The 21,616-nt window shown below is 40.4% G+C and overlaps 2 protein-coding genes and 1 non-coding gene across 4 annotated transcripts; all 3 read left to right on the top strand.

Moving 5' to 3' along the window:
- The first annotated feature begins 5,653 nt into the window (after positions 1-5,653).
- LOC113016085 (elongation factor 2-like) lies at positions 5,654-13,255 on the top strand. The gene is made up of 13 exons (XM_026158616.1): positions 5,654-5,760; positions 6,929-7,143; positions 7,369-7,550; positions 7,932-8,143; positions 8,241-8,419; positions 8,700-8,805; positions 9,073-9,325; positions 9,469-9,664; positions 9,757-10,123; positions 10,249-10,602; positions 10,710-10,892; positions 11,447-11,579; positions 12,872-13,255. The coding sequence occupies exons 1-13, from the start codon at positions 5,758-5,760 to the stop codon at positions 13,063-13,065; spliced, it is 2,577 nt and encodes an 858-aa protein (XP_026014401.1). The 5' UTR covers positions 5,654-5,757; the 3' UTR covers positions 13,066-13,255.
- On the top strand, positions 8,936-9,003 carry LOC113017066 (small nucleolar RNA SNORD37). Its single transcript, XR_003271395.1, has one exon. It is a non-coding gene; the product is annotated as a small nucleolar RNA SNORD37 (small nucleolar RNA).
- Positions 13,256-15,724: 2,469 nt separating the features above from the next.
- hmg20b (high mobility group 20B) lies at positions 15,725-20,669 on the top strand. Of its 2 annotated transcripts, none has more exons than XM_026159956.1 (9): positions 15,725-15,809; positions 16,147-16,302; positions 17,032-17,232; positions 17,363-17,483; positions 17,566-17,618; positions 17,705-17,771; positions 17,907-18,122; positions 18,332-18,464; positions 20,087-20,669. In XM_026159956.1, exons 2-9 carry the CDS (start codon positions 16,222-16,224, stop codon positions 20,097-20,099), a joined length of 885 nt encoding a protein of 294 aa, XP_026015741.1. In that variant the 5' UTR covers positions 15,725-15,809; positions 16,147-16,221; the 3' UTR covers positions 20,100-20,669. The 2 variants fall into 2 exon arrangements, with proteins under 2 accessions (XP_026015741.1, XP_026015742.1); XM_026159957.1 differs by lacking the exon at positions 15,725-15,809 and adding an exon at positions 15,838-16,046.
- Positions 20,670-21,616: the final 947 nt, after the last annotated feature.

Here is a 21,616-nt window from a genome sequence, read left to right as displayed (position 1 = left end):
CCAAAGACTTTCCCTCTGCTTATTCTCTCTTCTTGTTAAGTAAAGAACATTATTCCAAATAACACACTTTACTAAAATTGTCAAAATGATGAGCATCATACCTGCTAAACATTAGCATAAAATAGCACATGTAGCAAAGTGAAGCATTACAGCTGTTAGCATCTTTGCTTCACAATACTACGACAAGCTCAAAGTACCTTGTTTTTCCTACCTTTACAGAGCCACCAGCAGACTATAAGTCACATGGGCTAACGGCATTTGAAATTGGTAAAACTGAACTGAATTAATTATTGTTATTGTATTGCTATTCATCCATTGGTATATTTAATATTTCTTAAAAATCTATTGATATATTTCTCTAACATTATCTACACATACATCTTTTACAGCATTACAGAGAGCCTTCAGGCTACCTCAGCTGACACTAGAGGCTGGAGACTTACAGTGAGATCACTTGGATGGTTTTGCTTACCCACTAAAATAATGTAGATTACATGCTCGAGGAAGCAGCACCCAAAGGACACTGGGATTACCAAAGATGACCTTAAGCGGCCTATGAACTTTTATTTTTCAGGTGTGATGGCAGAAATGAAAATGTTCTGGTCAGTGAACATTTCTGGCTTTTTGAATTTTGCTTTGGGTTTGTTCACCTTGTGGCTCAAGCCACTTTATGTTTCATGTCTTTCTTGTCAGTACTTTAGTTACTCTAGCATTGAAGTGTCCACATACATGTTAAGATCACCTGATTTCATCGTTTTGGACGGAAACTGGCATGCAAGATTTTATGACATCCACATTTCCCCCGTTCTATGAATTCATCATATCAGACAAAAACAGGCATTTTTTTTACAATCAATGTTTAGATATCTTGAAAATGTGTCCACTGCAACAAATAGATTTCAAATAATTGTGTAATTTTCTTATTTTGGAGTGATTAAATGTTAATTTTCTCTTTAAAAAAAAAAAGCAGTAGTCGCCCTCGGTAACTCAATCAGTTTCAAAGACATTGTTCTTGGATTGCCTTATAATGGATGTATTATTCAGCTATAGCTGACGAGAAGTCTAACTAATGGATTTCACCTTGCATGTAAAGTTCAGTGCTTCCAATCAAGACCATCTACCTTGAAACAAGCTTCAACATCAACTTCAAGTGCATTTTGTTTTTTTATAAGATTGCTTATCTGTAATCATAAATAAGATTTAATCACCCTGAAATGAAAATGAAAGAAAAGGTTAAGGCTTAAGAGAGCAAAGTGAGGCTGATTATTCTGAGGTCAAACTAAAGGAAATATCTGGATTTGGCATCTCAGACTAGTGTCACAGAAAGTATTAGCGGAATAATATTCCTTAAAAAAAATTTGAATTTTAACAAAAACCATTGCCAGGTATGTCTGATGTGATAGGAAACCATACACCTGTAAAAATCTGGGGTCATTTCAATGCATGTCCAGTTACTCAAGCTCAACTGCCTGTCGTCTCTCCCTGCCAGTCATTCAGCTGAGTGTTGTTCACAGATATGACAGCCCAATGGGAGCAGCAGCACGAGGCTTGAGAAGCAGCACAGGTATGTTAAATTAGAAAATTTTACACAGCCTACTTGTTGTCCTCAGAGGTAATTAATGCTGTCAGACTGGTACAGCGTGTGTGTGTGTGTGAGTGAGTGTGTGTGTTTTTATATGTGTATGCACGTGTCTCTGTGTGCTTTTGTTTGTCCCTGTGTGTCCATGTCCATGTTAGGCGTAACTGTTTTCTAATTCCGTTATTAAAACAGTCATCCCCCCAGCGCTCATCTCCTTCCACTATAGTGGAATTTTTAAGCCCTTTAAACAATGCTTTTTAGGGCTATAGCATGTCTGTACAATTCATGCAGAGCTCAATCTATCGATGGGTATCATGTAATTCTTCATGAATTATTTCCTCACACATTATCATTGTAAAAAGGTGTCAATTTTAAACGTGCACACTATGACGTGAATGCAATAAATGCATTTACATAAGCTTCTGAGTTCAGGCAGAACTGCAGGCATAACCTGGAAAATGGATGAATTATAAATAAGATTTGTGGATTGTGGATTTCGACAAAGATAACATTCATCATTCAAGTTTATTGCCATGGGAGATTAAACAAACATATCCTTTGAATATAAACAGGATAGCAGCCACAGCTTCTCTGGCTGTTTTCCCCTCAAAGTTATTTGCAGCTCTCTGTACGCACATGAAAGCCACAAAGATTGAAAAGAGCTCTGCAATTATGACGAACAAAATAAGAATAATACTTTGTTTTCTGGGGACTGGTTGGAGCAATCAGTCAAGTATAATCCAACACAACACCAGGGTCTTTATTTGCCCATGATTATAAGTAAAAACTGAGCTGAAACAGAGAGAGGTAACCATTCACACTCACATTCATACCTATGGCCAATTTAGAGTCACAGTTATCCTAACTGTACTAATTGCATGTCTTTGAGTGGTTCATCTCCAGGTACCCTGCTTCATCCCACAGTCAAACACGGGGAGAGCATGCAAACTCCACATACAAAGGCCCCGGGTAGATGGCGAAGTTGGACCTTCTTGCTGTCAGGCAACCACTGTTCCACTTATTTTATATTTTAAAAAATACCCTTTCGAAGAGTAGTTTCATACCTTTTTTAATGCTTGTTTTGATTTTTAGAGGATAATTCTGTTAACGCTGCTTCAATGTATTTATTATTTTATGCATTTACATTAACTAAACCTTGAGTATATCCTTACTGCATCCATACAAAGTGGTTGGTTAGTAGTCAGGTGCTACTGAACAAAATCACCCAAGATCACCCCATAATCAGACCATGCAATGCAAAATCCCAAGAGCTGTATCCCACATTCTACAACCGTCAGTTAACACGCTAAATGTTAAATTTCATTAGAATAAGACTAAACAAGCAGGCTTCATTTGAAAGGGTTGCCCAGAAGAAGTTTCTGGCCTCTGGCTCTGGCAAAAAAAATACAACACCAAGTGGAGATGTTTGGTCATATTGCATAGCAACAGATTTGGTGAAAACTAAACACAGCATATCAGGACAAGCACCTCATATAAACTGCTAAGATGTAATTGTCATACAAGAGGACAATTATCTCATGCAACGCACCAAATTTACAATTTACAATACAAAACAAGGACTGAAAAAAACAAAAGAATCGAGGTGTCACAATGATCTCAGTGAGACTACCTGTTTAAAAAACAGATTCAATAATAACAATATAGGCAGAATGTATGCCAGTGAGAAATGTGTGGTACAACTAGTGATGAAGATCATCATTAGGGGTTAAGGATTCACAATTCCATCAATTATTTATTAATTAGAACAAAGCTATTGTTGCTCTATCTTCGGGTTGCCTGTATAACAGGTGAGTGGCACATACAAAAACAATAGAAATGACAATCATGATAATGGATATGAGTAAATCTGAGTAGGCTTCTGTGTTAAAACCTGGAACTGATGTGCCATCTACTGGATAAAAAAAAAAAAAAACAACAACATCACATTAACGATACTCCCTCTTGTGGTGTAACGGAGGAATAACTACCCTTCCTGCACTATGTTATTTTTGGAGACTGGGGCACACATTATTTTACAACAATCAAAGAAAATACATATTTGAACAATCATACCATTTAACTAACTATAATATTGTAACTAAAGATTATTGGGGGGTGTCCTGTTTTGTCCACAATGTCTTTCTTGTCCTTACACAAGTCCACTCTTTTACAGTAACAAGGTCAAAATAACAGTCAAAGTAACAATTAAATTATGTTACATGATACAGGTAACATAATTTCATAACTCAGAAATGTATAAAATGCTTGGTACAACATAGACCTATTTACATGTTCAAACTCAGCACCGGATGTGCTTGGAAACTGTTCAGCTGTTCACAGTCACACCTATTCGTAATTTTCATGTTGTTTTAGAACTTGAACACTCAAAAACTGTAGAGAAAGACAACAGGTTAGTTACCAATAATACTCTTTCTATTTCCTCTTGTTTGAGATTGTCCTCTCTATATTTAGGGGTTTGTCTTAATTCTGTTATTAATTACTATTTTTTTCCCCTACTTTCCTATTTTTTCTCACTAAAACTCTAACACTTTGCTCAGGGATAGTTTTAGGTTCAGGGCTAGTTTGCAGTGGTCACAGGGGGCATCCAGCTGGTACTTTAGGGTGAGCCGCCCCATAACCTGTCCACTGCCACTTTTCTAAGCCCAAGGTTTGTACACATTCTGTGTGAAAATACCATTCAAATGTAATCAAGATTCTTATATTCAATGAAAACAAACTTATGACAATAGTAATACTGTATGTGTATCCTTAGACATACAGCTGCTCCACTGTGCTTACACTGAAACCTGACACTGGCTTCGATAAAACACATAAAGGTAGCATAAAGGTAGCAGGTAGTTGTTTAACACCTTCCCAAAACAGCTGTGACTCTGAGTAAATGCAATGATTTATATTGTATTCATAACAGAAATATTAAAACAACATAACAAGTGAGAAAATGTACCATTTTAAGAACAACCGTAATATTTGACAGACTGAGACACCTCAGTGACCCACTTCACATTTATCATTTTTATATGTTTGCATCAAAAAAATGTTTAAAACAAAAACTGGTTTAATGAATCCCCAAAACAAACTACTCAGTCTCTAACTGACATTGGGTAACATTTTGCTGCATTCGAAGACAGCTGGAAAGTCGGATTTCATAATTTCGAATGAAGTTCTTAAGAAGGTTCTTAAGTTTTAACTCGGGAAACTGGGGGGATCTCGGTGGCAGCCAAGAAAATAATGCTGATCTAATGGACCATCTTTTTTTAGAGGAAAAGAAATAATTAACCATCCAGCCATTCACAAAGGCAATCAACCATAATTGACAAAAGATTATAAATCATCATTTAAATTAGTTTACCGAGAGTATGTTCTATATTAAAATGATAAAGACAGGACATCGTATTAACTGTCTCCTTTCTGGGAAATGTTGTTCTGCCTTTAAGAGGATTATCTTCAGCTATAATTTCTAAAAACTCTGTCTTTAGTGTATACTCTTTACCAGTGCCATTTGGGATGCTGTTTTGCACAATAGCTGCCCTTTTTTTATTTCTTTAATCTAACTTCATGTTTTATTTCTTTATTTTTATCACTGTTGTATTTCATATTGTAAGGACTACACTGGAGACCTGTGGACTTTTACTTTTAACAGTGTTGTTTTTATTGTTGATTATCCTAATTTGTTTATTTTTACCTGTTAACATATCTAAATTTAGTATTTGTATGACTGGTACTCACTTTATTTTCCTGCTGACCTTGTTAGTGAAAGAGGCAAATATTTTACCGTTATCGAGCTACACTACAAGACGAAATCTCTGGATGTGTTTTTGTTTGTGTTTAGAGCATGGTTACACTGGACAGTCCTGTGTTTCCTTTGTCGCCAAGTGTAAACTATCGTGATAACATATAAATCGCATGAAAGCACCCGGAAGCAGCTGGAAATTGAGCCACGTTTTCCTTTATTTTGTGCATGGAACGAAAGTTCGAGTGCCCGATTTCAACTTATCGAATGCACCATTACGTGATGACGCATGTGGCTGACGCAAGCAGTATAAAGCGCTATTTTCTGACGTCAGCGCCCTCTTCCCTGCCTATGCCCTCGTGAGGTGGGCAGTGTAAAATTCCTTGTCTCTTTTCTCCACCAAGAGAATCCAAAACCATCTGTCAAAATGGTGAGTTGATGTTATTTTTTAAACTGAGTAATGAATTGTTGGGCACATAAGCTTTCCTCGCTGTCAATATTAAGTTGAGTATGTGAATATTGTAAGGATGTATTGTTACTTGCATAATAGTGTGTGTGGTCTGTGCTCTGATCAAAATGGCAACCATTTTGTTATCTGCCGGTGGCCTGCAAGGCCCGCGAAGGCTGACTAAAGGCAGTTTGAAAATGTTGCTAAATCATGCATATCTATTTGCCTACGTTAGTGCCTCCGTGGAAGGATTAACGTTTCTCCCGACTCTTTTAAAGGTTAAAATGATAAATTGTAACCGCTAATGTAGCTAACTTTACAACGACTGCGTTTTGCGGCATCGTTAGCCGTCGTTCCAGTAAATTGTCACTTATGGCCATACAAATGTCACAGAACCAAGATATGAGTAGGCTTTTGAAAATTGAAAACGTAATGGGTCAAGCCAAATGGTTAAAAAGTGAGCTTGACCTCGTTCTGATCTGTAGGAATAATTTGCCGGTACGTCGGCGCTGTCAGCGTTAGCATTTAGCATGGATTCAAAGTCTGTACACGTGGCCTGCTCACGCCGACGTTATGCCGGGTGTTTGTGTTTTAACAGCCTTTTGCCAACGTATTTTTAAGTAAGGTGATACTTTTTTAAATATGATGGTTTCAAATCGATATTTGGATAAAACCCGGGGCAGACGACTTGGATACTTTTTTAAGCCAAACGTAGACAACAGTAACGTCATCTTTGATGATGGCGGACACCCAACGCCCAGGGTGGAAGTGCAGCACAGCTGAGTTTACCTTATGTAAGCAACATTTTTACAGGGCTGAGGGCGCAGTTATTGTTAGATGTAGCAAATGAACGATCCATGTATACTAAGCAGAATTACACAAAGCGTGAGCCACAGAGCCTGTTGTTTAAAATAACGGACATAAAGGGGGTGCACTTTTACCGTTATCCCGTCTTTAGTATCTTGTCCCACATTAGTTGGTGTCACAAATGATGCCTTTAACCTCATCTGCACTTAACAGGAGAATCAAAATAAAATAATCACAACATTGTATTTTCAACTCACTTTCTTAAATTATTTTTATTTTAAAGCTTAGGGCCAAGAAAATCAGACATGTGTTAAATGGTCTAATCTTGACTCTGTCCCTTCAGGTGAACTTCACCGTAGACCAGATCCGTGCCATCATGGACAAGAAGGCCAACATCCGTAACATGTCCGTGATTGCGCACGTGGACCATGGAAAGTCAACTTTGACAGATTCCCTGGTGTCAAAGGCTGGCATCATTGCCTCAGCTCGTGCTGGAGAGACCCGTTTCACAGACACCCGCAAAGATGAGCAGGAGCGCTGCATTACCATCAAGTCAACGTAAGGATTTTTTTTTTTTTTTTTTTGCATTTTAATTGATGTGAGATTTTTAAATTTAAGACAACAAATGTGCTGGGATTAAAGAATCTCATATCAGTTTCATATAGAGCTCAATTTTCTTAATACCTGTACAGTGTATTGTAGTATTTGGTCATTATGTGGTATGTTGGGCTATGTTGAGCACAGAATTTGTGGTAAAATTAAATGTTTTGTCTTAACTTGCAGAGCTATCTCCCTGTACTACGAGCTGAGTGAAAATGACACCGCCTTCATTAAGCAGTCCAAGGATGGCTCTGGTTTCTTGATCAACTTGATCGATTCCCCAGGGCACGTTGACTTCTCCTCTGAAGTGACTGCTGCTCTCCGTGTCACTGATGGAGCCCTGGTTGTGGTGGACTGCGTGTCTGGTAAGAGCCAAACCAAATATTTGTGGGCTTTTAACATTTTCACCTGCCAGTTCCAAGACCACAAAAAATAAGATACTAGGTGTAGTAGAACTGCAAGATATTTTTTTAGCTGTAGCCCAGCTATTTAATAGTGACCTGCTTTAGTGTTTGTGTTTAGATTGGTTAGGAGAGATGAGTATTGGCATTGGGTTTCAGGACAAGTTTACAGTCAACATGACTAAAGAACTGAGAGTAAATTGTTTCCATGCATTAAGAATATGCTCACACACCAAAGGAAGACTTGTGCCAGCACAGTCCTTGATACTTTTTTTGCTTATCTGAAATAAGATTTATAACTTTACATGCTCTTCAATTAGTTGTCGTATTATGTGTCCCTACTAGGCGTCTGTGTGCAGACTGAGACTGTGCTCCGTCAGGCTATTGGCGAGCGTATTAAGCCAGTCCTGATGATGAACAAGATGGACCGTGCCTTGCTGGAGCTGCAGCTTGAACCTGAAGACCTTTACCAGACCTTCCAGCGTATTGTTGAGTCTGTCAACGTAATCATTTCCACCTATGGCGAGGATGAAAATGGACCTATGGGTAACATCATGGTGCGTAGCAGTCTGAACGTTTTAATTGGAACAAAGATTTGTCCGTTTGTCTGAGTACTCAGCACAGTTGCTGATATACTGTTGTCTCACTTTCAAGGTTGATCCAGTCCTCGGCACCGTTGGCTTTGGCTCCGGCCTCCATGGCTGGGCTTTCACCCTCAAGCAGTTTGCTGAGATGTATGCAGCCAAGTTTGCTGCCAAGGGCAACGCCCAGATGACACCCGTTGAGCGCTGCAAGAAGGTGGAAGACATGATGAAGAAGCTGTGGGGTGATAGGTGCGTTTCTAATACATAGAACCTCAGCTGTAGTGTTGAGGGCTGTCGAGATGTCAGATTGAGTGCATGGGGGCTCTCTTAAAGAGACCATTTCAGAGGGAATTGTGCAGAGTTTAAAGTGTGATTCTGAGCATAAGGTTATGATGGGAAATTGCACAGGGTGGGGTTTTTTTTTTTGCTTTTATACATTCTAATTTAATAAAGTAAATGAACAGTGGCTTCTGTTATATAAATGTTTTTAGTGTATCTGTAATGATTAATTACACTTTTTCTTTTCTAGGTACTATGACACAGCAAATGGAAAGTTCGTCAAGTCTGCAATTGGAGCCGATGGCAAAAAGTACCCCCGCACCTTCTGTGCTCTTGTTCTGGATCCCATCTTTAAGGTATGAAACCTTTGATAATGTTTAAATATTTAAAAAGGGTTAACTGGAAGAAGAAATGGCAACACTGGCGGTCCGACCTTATGTACTTGTTAGTCTGCCTTAGTCAGAATAAAAGTTGCCTTGTATGCCTGCATGTGATGACTCAAACATTCTTCACTTTGACCTGACTAATCAGTGATGACAACCTTAAGCCTGAGCAGGCGCAGATGCTTTATTAGCATGTTCATAATAAATTGCACTGAACTAATATAAATGGTTTCCCTCTAGGTGTTTGATGCCATCATGAACTTCAGAAAGGATGAAGCTGCCAAACTGATCCAGAAGATGGACATCAAGTTGGATAATGAGGACAAGGATAAGGAGGGCAAGCCTCTCCTGAAGGCTGTCATGCGCCGCTGGCTGCCCGCTGGAGAAGCCCTTCTGCAAATGATCACCATTCACCTGCCTTCACCTGTCACTGCCCAGAAGTACCGTTGTGAGCTCCTCTATGAAGGACCTGGAGATGACGAGGCTGCCATGGGTATGCAGCTGATGTATTTCAAATTTGCTCATGCACCAAGCAGTTGACATTGTTTGAAACACCTGCTTAAAATAACCCAGAATTTTAGTCGTTGGATTATTATTTTTAAGCTTGACATTGCTTTGCGTGTTAATGGTCATTAGGTATCAAGAACTGCGACCCCAAGGCTCCCCTGATGATGTACATCTCAAAGATGGTCCCCACCAGTGACAAGGGTCGCTTCTATGCATTTGGTCGTGTGTTCTCTGGGTCTGTGTCCACTGGCCTGAAGGTACGCATCATGGGACCAAACTTCGTCCCTGGCAAGAAGGACGACCTCTACTTGAAGCCAATTCAGAGGTTGGTTTCAGCATCTTCTTAATTAATTATTGGCAATAAATTTGTGAGGTAGGTAGGCCAGAACTGATTTGTCCTGCTCTGATCTCTACCAGGACCATTCTGATGATGGGCCGTTACGTTGAGCCCATTGAAGATGTGCCTTGTGGTAACATTGTGGGTCTGGTTGGAGTGGACCAGTTCCTCGTCAAGACAGGCACCATCACCACCTACGACCAGGCACACAACATGAGAGTGATGAAGTTCAGCGTCAGCCCCGTTGTCAGAGTTGCTGTGGAGGCCAAAAATCCCGCTGACCTGCCTAAGCTGGTGGAGGGTTTGAAGCGTCTGTCCAAGTCTGATCCTATGGTGCAGTGCATCATTGAGGAGTCTGGAGAGCACATTGTTGCTGGAGCTGGAGAGCTGCACCTGGAGATCTGTCTGAAGGATCTGGAGGAGGATCATGCCTGCATTCCAATCAAGGTAATATATTGAATTTAAGTAAAAGAGCACTGCACTTAATCTTAAGGTTTATACGACAGATGAGATATTTAGGCGTTATTTTGATATGTCCCTCTAAACATTTGTGCATTAACACTTTTTTCCAGAAATCTGATCCTGTGGTGTCCTACAGAGAGACAGTCAGTGCAGAGTCAGATATCATGTGTCTGTCAAAGTCACCCAACAAGCACAACCGTCTGTTCATGAAAGCCCGTCCCTTCGAGGAAGGCCTGGCAGAAGACATTGAGAAGGGTGACGTTACCTCTCGTCAGGAGCTCAAGGGCCGTGCCCGTTACCTTGCTGACAAGTACGAATGGGACGTCGGCGAGGCCAGAAAAATCTGGTGCTTCGGTCCTGATGGAACTGGCCCCAACCTGCTGGTGGATGTTACCAAGGGAGTGCAGTACCTCAATGAGATCAAGGACAGTGTTGTCGCTGGTTTCCAGTGGGCCGCCAAGGAGGTAAGAGCCTTGAGAGTATACTCGTGAGTGTAATATAAGCATTTTAAAAACGTTCTATCCAGTGATTCATGGATATTTGTTTAAAAGTGGTGTTTGAATGTTTTCAGGGTGTCCTCTGTGAAGAGAACATGCGTGCCATTCGCTTCGACATCCATGATGTGACCCTGCATACAGATGCTATTCACCGTGGTGGTGGCCAGATTATCCCCACAGCCCGCAGAGCTCTGTATGCTTGTGAGCTCACAGCTGAGCCCAGAATTATGGAGCCCGTCTACCTTGTCGAGATCCAGGTCAGTGTTTTTCCCCTGTGATGTTTTAGTTTCCAATTCGTAGCTCGTGGAAAATGGCACAGGGAAAGTTATATCCAAAGCTTGTGTCAATAGGTGGATTGTACGGGACAGAAAAATAAAAAAATACTACAGTTATTAAAGTCATTAAAAGTGAAGTACGGAATACTTGGATTTCGGTGTTGGTGCAGTTAACACTTTGATAGACTGCTACGTTTAAAAGGGAGCCAGAAGGTTTAAAAAAAAAAGTTCGGTATTCTGGTTCAGTGAATCAAATTAGCTGAGATGAAGTATTTCATTGCTTAATAAGTACCCAACTTTGACTAAAGCAGAGTCTCTAATAATACAGTTTAAATGGTTGAGTTGCAGGGCTGACGGTTGCTGCCAGCTAAACCTTGTAAATCTCTTTAATTCTAAATCTTGTTGAACGAGTTTACCACACCTTTCAATGCACTACAGAGTTTAGTAATGCTGATTTTAGTCTTTTTATCACAGCTCACTTTAATAGCATTAAACAAACTGAAGTCGGTACCACTCACCATCTGTTTGCTCCACAGTGCCCTGAAGGTGCAATGGGTGGGATTTACGGTGTGCTGACCAGGAGGCGTGGTCATGTGTTCGAGGAGTCCAGGGTCATGGGAACACCTATGTATGTCATCAAGGCCTACCTGCCTGTCAACGAGTCATTTGGTAAGTCCTCTTTTGTTCTGAAGAGTCAAACGGCATCATCATCTAAGCTTAATTTATGTTCAGGTTTCAATCCCAAGTTCAAAAATTACCAACAGGTGAAAATTTGCTTGTTTTCTGTATTTTAAAATGAATCTGAAGCTGTGTTATATTTAGTAGGGGTGCAACAATACTCGTATCGATATTGAACCGTTCGATACAGTACTTTCGGTTCGGTACGCACATGTATCGAACAACACAAAATTTTTAATTTATTTTATCAACTTTCCTTCTGACAATGCTGTCTGTGTTGAGCGCTTAGTGGATCTGCGCTCGACAGTGCAGCCTAGGCGGAATAGTCGAACGCAGATTCACTGAGCGCAGGGCAAGCTAGCGAGACAGAAGTTAAGCTCTCCTTGCAACATGGCAAATTGAACCTCCCCCACCCTCATTCAGATCTGGCGTTTGGAACTATTTTGGTTTTCATGTGACATATGACCCTGAAGGTAAGCGCGTCATGGACAAAAGTAAAACAGTATGTTGGATGTGCCAATGTTCAATTACATTGGTGGGAACTAGTGCGTTAGCGCAGTTAGCTCCTTAATGTGTTGACGCCGTCCAGCCCCACACACGGGGCGATCTGCGGTAGCTCGTTAACAGAGACTTGCCGTGTTGTGGCGTTAACATCATTTCAACTAGATTAACGCTGACAGCACTAGTGGGAACACAACGAATATGACAGCACATTTACGCCGACATCATCCTAGTGCAAAGACAAGTGGAAGCAGACAAAAACAACAAGCACGCATGCTACAAACTTTACCAGAGTAATTTAGACAGCCGTTAGCACATGATTCTCCTTATGGGGACCTGATATGTTTAATATGCTGCTGAGACTATAGCCCAGAGGAAGCGTATAGTATAGCTTTTATTTTGGAAAGAGCCATTTCTCTGTAATAAACTCTCTTTTCCAAAGATGAGTGATTTCTCGATCAGAGATTTATTTTTTTTATTACTTTGTTGTTTCAGCAACATTAAATTTAAAAACTGTACTTTTGAGTTAAAATATACATTTATAATTTTAATAAATGACAAATTAAAAAAGCATGAACTTTTTTTCTTTTTTTTTTTCTTTTTTTTTTTTTGTATCGAAAAAATATTGAACCGTGACATCAAAGTATCGAACCGGACCGTGAATTTTGTGTATCGTTGCACCCCTAATATTTAGATGTGACCAACAGGGGGGAAAAATGTGTTTTTCAAGTCATGTGATACTCTGAGTATACGAGGTATTAAATAATACTTTCTGTCACCAGGTTTCACAGCTGACCTGCGTTCCAACACTGGTGGCCAGGCCTTCCCACAGTGCGTGTTTGACCATTGGCAGATCCTCCCTGGAAACCCACTGGATGCCACATCCAAGCCTGGTGTAGTTGTCCTTGAGACACGTAAACGTAAAGGTCTCAAAGAAGGTGTCCCAGCCTTGGACAACTACCTGGACAAATTGTAAAAGCTTGGACACCCCTCTTGGCACTTGTCTCATTCCTCCATGCTCAACACATTTAAGTCTACGTTGTGGGACCGGACTGTACAGAACAAAGTGAGCACTAATGTTTGCCAAAAGGATTGACAATAATTAAGAAATGACTACAAAAATTGTAAACGATAAATAAAAGAAAATAAAAACTTTTATGTATCAAGCTGCTTTCTTTATTGGGGATGATTGTGTGGGTAGTTTTCTTTTTTGTTTTGCCCACTCGTAAATCTGGTGAAAATGTTGAATTTGGAATGATTATTCTTTATTTGCTTTTAGCCTGGCCTGTACTTCTTTCTTTTCTATATACCCCTGCTGCCAGCAACACCTGTGGCTAAAGACAGTGTTCTGGTTGTTGGTCCATCCCATTCCCATAAATGTGATTACTCAGTGCCTCAAAGCAATTTCATTTGGCACAAATATTTACTTTTGACTACCATCTAAAAATCAAACTGGGGAGCTGAAACAAACTTATTGGCCAGAGACAACATTCTTTAATGTGCAGCACTCCACATGTCTAATAGGATAAAGTGATGGCAGTTTATACTCTGAAGATTAAAAAGACTGGTGGGTGGGTGTGTACATCCATGAGCATTTTGTTAACTGTTTGATTTTATTGTACTGCAGTTTAGAACTTTGAAATCTAGTTAATGTCTCTTCAAGCCTATGGGGAAAATACACATATTTATTGGCATACAGTTAATAGTATATAACCGATATGGTTTTGTACAGAGATTTGCCTGCTCTGCTTATTGTCTGGTGGACATGGGTTCTCCAACTTAGATGTCACATGGGTGTATTCATCTGTTGCAGCATGAGCAAAGTGGCTTTCCTGCATTTCCAGCGCTGCATAACAGCCACACCCAGAGCGTTCGGTGGGGCGGGGCTTAGTTGTCACAACGAAAACTTGTCGTTAGTAAGACTTCCTGCCTTAAACTACTCTGTGAGGCTTGATGCAACACTGGACATTATCTGTTTTCTAAGTCCTGTGACTTGTGTTTTTGAAGGAGTATTAGAAAAGTATGAATGGGTCTGTCATTCAAATACCGCAGGCTGACTGACCTAAAGCCTTATTTGGCTGCAAATCTCCTGGTTAAGACTTTAGAAATTAAAATAAAATCTAATACGGATGCACAAAAAGGAGCTTTGCCAGTTAAGTGTCAGGATGTTTGATATTTAAAGAGCACAAGTGTAAAAAAAACAAAAATTGCATCATTGACTGATTTTGGTGAATTTAATGGTACACAGTTTTAGTAATCTTCCATTGAATCTCTGTTCAGTCAGTGAGTAAAAAAGAGAGAAAGGAAAAACAATGTTAAAAATCTGTTATGTTTTTTATAAACTGTCAAAAAAGTAGTTTGATATGTTTTGAACCGAAGTAAGGAATATCTGACGTAAGCACTCCTCTAATGCCAGCTGGTGACCGTTTGCGAGTTCTGCTTGGAACATAGTTGCTATTAAATAAATTTGTGTCCCACATCATCTTTGAATTAGTGATGATCCTCAACAAAGATAAATCACGAATGACTGAAGAGGGTCCTGCACTTCACATGCACGGCTTCACAGCATTTTAATAAATAAAAAATCTGACCTATTTCCTTGACCAACACCACAAAAAGTAGAAAGAGTGCTTTTCACGTTGATTAATCCAATTCGAGTACATTTCCCTGCTTTTTCTTAAGGGATATGGGGCAGGTTGTTATGATTATATGCCAAAGTATTATTTCTATTAAGAAGTAAACTTAATATTTCAACAAGCGAGAGAAATTTTTTAGAAAAGAGATTTGGGAGAGAATTGCACAACAGCAAAGATGCCAAGCAAAAAAAAAGATCTTTAAAGCATCAAAGTTCGAGTTAGGTTTTCTTCATCAGATGCTGCAGCGGATTTTCTGTAAGTAGTTTTCAAGCAGTGGTATCCACGAGAATGCTTAAAAAACGTAAAACTTTAAAATAACTGCCTAAACAGGTCCCCGGATGCTTGTCAAGATGGCTGTCGAGTTGCCAGACTTGCTTCAAGCAGGATTTTATAACAGAGGTTGAAAACCACCTTTCCTGTATGTGCACACACCAGCAGTTACATAATATGACCACCAGAGGACACCAAAGTACGTAATGGATTTTACAGCAGACGTGGAAAGCACGACCAACAGCTGACAAGAAGCCCAAGCGAATAGCAAACGAACTTCCGGTGAAGACTTAAAATAAAAAAGTACGAAAAGGTCCTATGGCCACGTTGTGCGCATGTTTCACTGATATGTGTCACATAGTGGTGAATGCTTCGGTTTAGGCGACCCTGAACTAAGAGCCACAGTGGAAAACATTTTTACTGTCAGCCTTACAGCAATAGAGAAGTAATCATGTAGGAGATCTGTAGAGTAGAAAATAAAGATAAACACTGCTTGTGTTAAGCTGTTTTGTAAAAAAAAGTACGTAACTTACACAACTCCAACCATATCTACACGACGACAAAGCGTCTTACGTCACTACTTCTATTTTCGTCCTGCCCTTACAGCTCTTTAAAAATTCATAACATGTTTAAAACCCTGCCTTTGTATTTATTCCATCTGATCTGAGTGCGGCGCATACTGGTTCTGGGTGGAAACGGGGGGGGGGGGGTGAGCGGGGGTCTTCGACCAGCCAACCAATCACGAGTCTCCCTATCGACCAATCAGGAGACAGGCAGGCTGTTCTTCCTGTTTGGCTGAGGGATTCATTATCGGGTGAGTAATAAAATCCAAAAAGTAGAAATATATTTGTAAAAATCTATAATTTTCCGTGGTGAAGAAACACTTCTACTTTTAGGAGTGTCTGATTTTAATTTTTACCACCAGAAGGGTGGGCGGTGTGGCGGTGTGGATTATCTTTTATTGTGTAGATTTCTGCCCGTTGTTTGTGTATGTGCGTGTGTGAGAGCTGCGACTAGTTAACGTTAGCCACACTGAACTGCTAGCAGTCAGGTTAGCTTGAAAATCGGCGTTATTGTGGGGAAATAGCTAATTATAATCGATGCTAGTAAATATATTTTGTACACTACTTAAACCTTCTAATTCTGCACAGATTTCTCCCCACGGAATTACTCTCTAACGGATAAACACGTTTTTATTCTGAGAGTCAGCTGCACGGACACAGATCATGGGAGGGATCAAACAAGAGCAGAGTGATGCATCACATCAGCCCAAAGCTTCACAGACAGCGGATCAACCCCCAGAAGAGGTGAGCACCGCTGCAGCTGACTAAAGTGGACTGGATTTGATGCAGTCAATTTCATTTAAATCTTTTAATTGGGAAAATAAGGGTGTTCATATTTGGTTAAATACTTTGCTTCAGCAGGTACACTCAGGTTTTTAAAAAAAAGTTTTTGGACTCCATGGAGGGTCCTGAAACTAAGGACACACTGTGACTCATTAGTCTGCCAGCAGGGTCTTGATGGAGTGCTTTTCTGTGTCTCTTCCATCACTGTTTTTGCATGCTCTTTAGATGTGGGCTTTAACTGGGCCATTGCAGCACCATGCTTTTTTTTTTCAGCCATTCTGTTGAAGGTTTGCTGCTGTGCTTGGGATCATTGACCTTTTGCATGACCCAGTTTAATATACAGAGGAGTCAATAGTTGACTCATTGACTGCAAAACAAACCCAAATCATTACCCTTCTTCTGCCATGCTTTACAGATGTTTTGAGGTGTTTGTGCTGATATGCACCAAATGTGTTGTTGTGTTTTATGGACAAACATCTCTGCCTGGGTCTCATCGGTCCAAATGGCATAGTTCCAAAAGCCTCGTGGTTTGTTCAGATCTATATTTGCAATCCTGAGCCCTGCTGCCATGTTCTTTTTTTTAGAGCCAGTGGATCTTAGCTGATTATTAAGGCAGTCACTAGCTGCATCAGGAGGAGTTAGATTAGACTGTCCTTGCCTTTCTGAGACTGTTGTTTCATCCATCTGCAGCCCAAGAAAAGAGGCTGGCCGAAGGGAAAGAAAAGGAAGAAGGTGCTGCCAAATGGTCCCAAGGCACCTGTTACAGGATATGTGCGCTTTCTGAATGAACGGCGAGAACATATGCGGGCCAGATACCCTGATTTACCTTTCCCAGAAATCACCAAGAGACTCGGAGCAGAGTGGACACGATTAGCTCCGATGGACAAACAGGTAGCTTTTAAAAGTGTCCCATGCACATGCAGATTGTTCAATATAACACAAAATAACGTCATCAGCTGGATATTTAGTGATGTTTTGCACAGGGTGTTGTTGTATTTGAACATATTTCGTATACCAATAGCGTTATCTGGATGAAGCGGAACGAGAGAAGATGCAGTATGCCCAGGAACTGAAGGAATATCAGCAGACTGAGGCCTATCAGATCACCAGTGCTAAAATACAAGACAAGAGGATCAAAAAAGGTAACAACTACCCTCTGCTTACTGCTTTAGAGTTGCTCTGTCTTATGTGAGCTGTATGTAATGCACATACAATTTTTTTTAGAAGACACACCATCTGCAGTTATCGGCACTAGTTCAGGATCCTCCTTAACAAAGGTAGGTGACGCTCTAATCAGTTATTACTGTTTTCTTCGGTGTCACTTTCCCGTCAGTTGTCCATTTGCTGACTCTTTCTGTTTTAGGCTTCTGACCTCTCAAACAGATTTGACATTCCTATTTTCACCGAAGAGTTCCTCGATCAGAACAAAGGTAACAGAGGAACTGACAGCGCCTGACTAGTAGTGTTAAGACAGAACTGTGCCGTTGCTCTGTTAGGTAATCGGACATTCTCGATTAAACTTCCAAGCCCGTCAAACTCTTTTTATTTTTATTCTCTGCGTTCAGCTCGAGAGGCAGAGTTGCGACGCCTCCGTAAGGCCAACATTGAGTTTGAGGAGCAGAATGCAGTGCTGCAGCGGCACATTAAGGACATGTACAATGCTAAAGAGCGCCTGGAGGCTGAATTGGGGCAAGATGAGAAACGTACCCAGGCTCTCCAGCAACACTTGATGGCCATTAAGCACACACTGGTCAACAGTCTCTCATCGGTGCCCTTGCCAGGTCAGCATTGCTTGGGTCAGACTCATGAAGGGAAATGCAGTAGGAGGGCAAAACATTAGATAATGCTGCTGTTATTGAATCTCTCTTTTTTCCTGACTTTTAAACATGTGGCTATAGCAACAGCAAGGTTTAGTTTATACATATTAGAGTCTCGTCTGAAATGATCAAAATTAAAAATTTGCAGTCAGTTCTGTATTTATCCTGAACAGGTACTGGGGAGACAGCATCTCTTGGAAATCTGGATTCATACCTGAGTCGTCTCAGCGGAGTGCTCGAGGGCAACCCTCATAAACACCGTGCCCTGCTTACCCAGCTTTGTGAGGTCCTATCTCACCTGGACAGGTAATCTAATTATTATATACAGTACTCAGACTGATAGGGTGGATAATTTAAAATAGAATACTGGGAGCTGTAATGGAGCGAACGGATACTCTGTGTCGTCTTCCAAGAGATATATCGATTTGCTTGCCAAACACTGGCTCTCTGCGAAAGCAAAAGGTTATACCTGAGTTTGAATAAGTCTTTACACTTGAAATTCAATGTGATGGACTCAGACTGGGTGTAAACACCATCAGTTTTTTTTCCCAGTTAGCGGTCTGGTCTGTGTTAATGTCAGCTCAGATGCAGCGTTTAGTGTTTAATGCTGCCAAACACATTTGACAACAGCTCAACACTTTGGCTTATCACATCCTGTTTTTGTCACAGATGTCACACCAGAGCTTTTTCTCACACTCCCTCCTGTGGCGACACAGGTGTTCGTGTCAAAAATATGAAGCTACGTCCAAAAGCTGGTTAGCTGCTTTGGGTTTTATACATATAAACAAACAAAATGTTGTTTGTTACTTGGTCAGCCTTATTGCTCAGTTATAGAAGAGCAAACATAAGACAGCCTCCTTTGCAACTAGGAAAAGCTGGTGGTTGCCTGGTGATTGCGTTGAACTTTTTCACATTTGACCAACTGTTGACCCAGATGTTGAGCATTCCCCACCATAAAACATCTGGGTGACCACTTTCGATCTCGAGGTGGCAGAACAGGTCACCTGGTGGGAGGCAACCTGTCTTCAAATCATCTGAGTCGGTGCTACTCAGCCAGTCTGCAACAGCAACAGATTCGCGATTTTTGATTTAGTAGTGTATTATTATCACAGATCGGCTCGAATTGCTAACCCGGTCTCAAAAGTTTTATCCCTGACCGTGTCTGCAAACGTTTGCAGTCTGTTGCCATCTTCAAAGCAACTTTTCTAGGTGCTCCAAAGTTGCTTTGAAGGGAAAAACTGATTGCAAGTGATGCAGACCTGATCCCTGACTTCGAACCAACAAGATTACAAGTTCATTGGACACGGTTGCACTAATTGTAGTCATTCGGCTGTCTCCAACCACTGTTTTCCTGGTGTAACTGTAGCATTCGCTTTTACACTTTGTTAGTTGTTAGCAAACATTTTAGGCTCTGGTTGCCTGTCGTATGTTTACCTTTAGTTTATTCATTTCGGGTCACACCCTTTATCTCTTCAAGTGAAGTTGACTTTCCCTGCTTCACTAAATTGCCGCTTCTATAGTCGCTTCTTGCATGGATGCTTCTTTAAAGGCTGCATTTACTGCACAGGCATGAATGGTGTCAGTTTTCTCATCAAGAAAGTGAACAAACCAGTTATTAAAATTTCAAACCATTACTTAGACACTCATGCGCTGTTATTAAACATATTTGTCTACATTATAAATATAACTTTTACCTTCAGAGGTGGTTGTGTTTGAAATGCCTCCAGAACTACTGTGTAGGGCTCCACATTTACTGATTACTATATTATTTTCCTTCAAAATGAAGCACGCTTTATATGTGCATTACTATTTGTTAACAAATGCAACACACTGTAATATTGGTGCAAAAATTGCACGTGTCCAGGGTCTCCATTTTATTGTTTTGCTTTATATCTTGTCTCTAACGACATGTTTTCATTCCTTGCCAGTGAGAAGTTATGAGGAGGCTGCAGACAGAGACACACCCAGTCTTGGATCACGGACACGCGAGAGGCTTGGTGCTTTTAGGTCAAATCATTGCCAATCAGCAGAGCATGTAGATAGGAACAGGTACTTCAGAACAACACACATAATCCATGTCTGCATGCCTATAGTTTATGAATATGTGTGGACGTGTGTATTCCCACACATACATTTTGTGAATGTAAGTCTGTGCGGCGGGGTTGAGGGGGCTTTACAATTCATAAATGTCATCAAATAAAATGTCATTTTACTTTCTGCTGCCTTAATTAAGTCTTTTGGGAGTCACCTTTCCCTTATCGTGTAGTCGTCTACAGGTACATGGCATGTACAGCAAGCCGAATGATCAGTTTACTGTAAATGATTTGTGGCGTGTGTTTGGTGGAGGGATGCATAAGTAGTTATTTTTAAAAACTGGAAAGGGGTGAGTATGCATGGTGGAATTTCTATTGATAATGTCAGGTTCTGAAATGGACAGTTTGTTTGCCATGTTGTCAGAAAACTGAATATTTGTATTTTTCCAGATGTTCATTAAACCATTCTGAAAATGGAGAATTTATGCACATTTATTGCTGACATAATTGTTTAAAGTGCACAGCCTCGTGTTTAAAACAAATAACAAAACAGCACGTCACACCTGCAGAGGTAGACCCCACAGCAGGTAACTAATTAGACGTGGTTTTGTTACATTCACTGACTGTAAAACGAGGAACTGTAATGATGCAGGGGAAGCTCCGTCCCAGCAGAGGGAGATGTGGGCCCACACACGGTTACAGCAACAGCAGCTGAATCCTGGACTAGCTTCACTGAGGCGTGCTTCATATTTTGCGAGTGTCATGCCAAGGTTTAAAAACGTCATCATTTCTGGTATTTAGATTTTTAAGTTGGTCACAAACAGCTGATGTGCTTCCAGTCGGGCACACTAAATCAACTTACCTAATTACTACCTTCTTAAACTGGATGGTTTTTTTTTTTTTTGCACCTCTGAAATTTTTAAATCTCAAACTATTAATGGTAGAGGAACGGGGAAAATCAAGCACCGTCAAAACCATCTTCCAGCCCATCTTGAAGTATTTGATGAATTTTCTTTACTGTTCCCATCTTAAGATAGGAACAGTAAAGAAACACGGAGGCACTGGAGACAGTTTTGATGGACAGGAGAGACACCTGTGCTGTCATCGTGGCCAAATGCTGCCTAACTACACTTTGGCTGAACGTTAAATTTGTGATGTTAGGAAGACCAGGCCTTCCTCCCGCATTTCATCTGACACTGAAATGCCCAGTTCTTCCTGAAACGATCAATATTTACTAACGTCATAGATGTCATGACAAAGGGGTGAGTGTGTGTGTCACATATCTGTCAGTTTTTCATTTGAGTAATTCATAAAAACGCTGCTTCGATTGTGAACTCTTAGATACATTCATCTGTACAAATCACAAAATTGAACATGGATTTAAAAAAAGATGAGGATGGGTATATTTACTGTGGAGCTGGAAGT

The sequence above is a fragment of the Astatotilapia calliptera genome, chromosome 23 (assembly GCF_900246225.1).
Source record: "Astatotilapia calliptera chromosome 23, fAstCal1.2, whole genome shotgun sequence".
Lineage (NCBI taxonomy): Eukaryota > Metazoa > Chordata > Actinopteri > Cichliformes > Cichlidae > Astatotilapia > Astatotilapia calliptera.
Note: the sequence above shows the minus strand (reverse complement) of the source record. Positions and strands in the feature narration are given on the sequence as shown.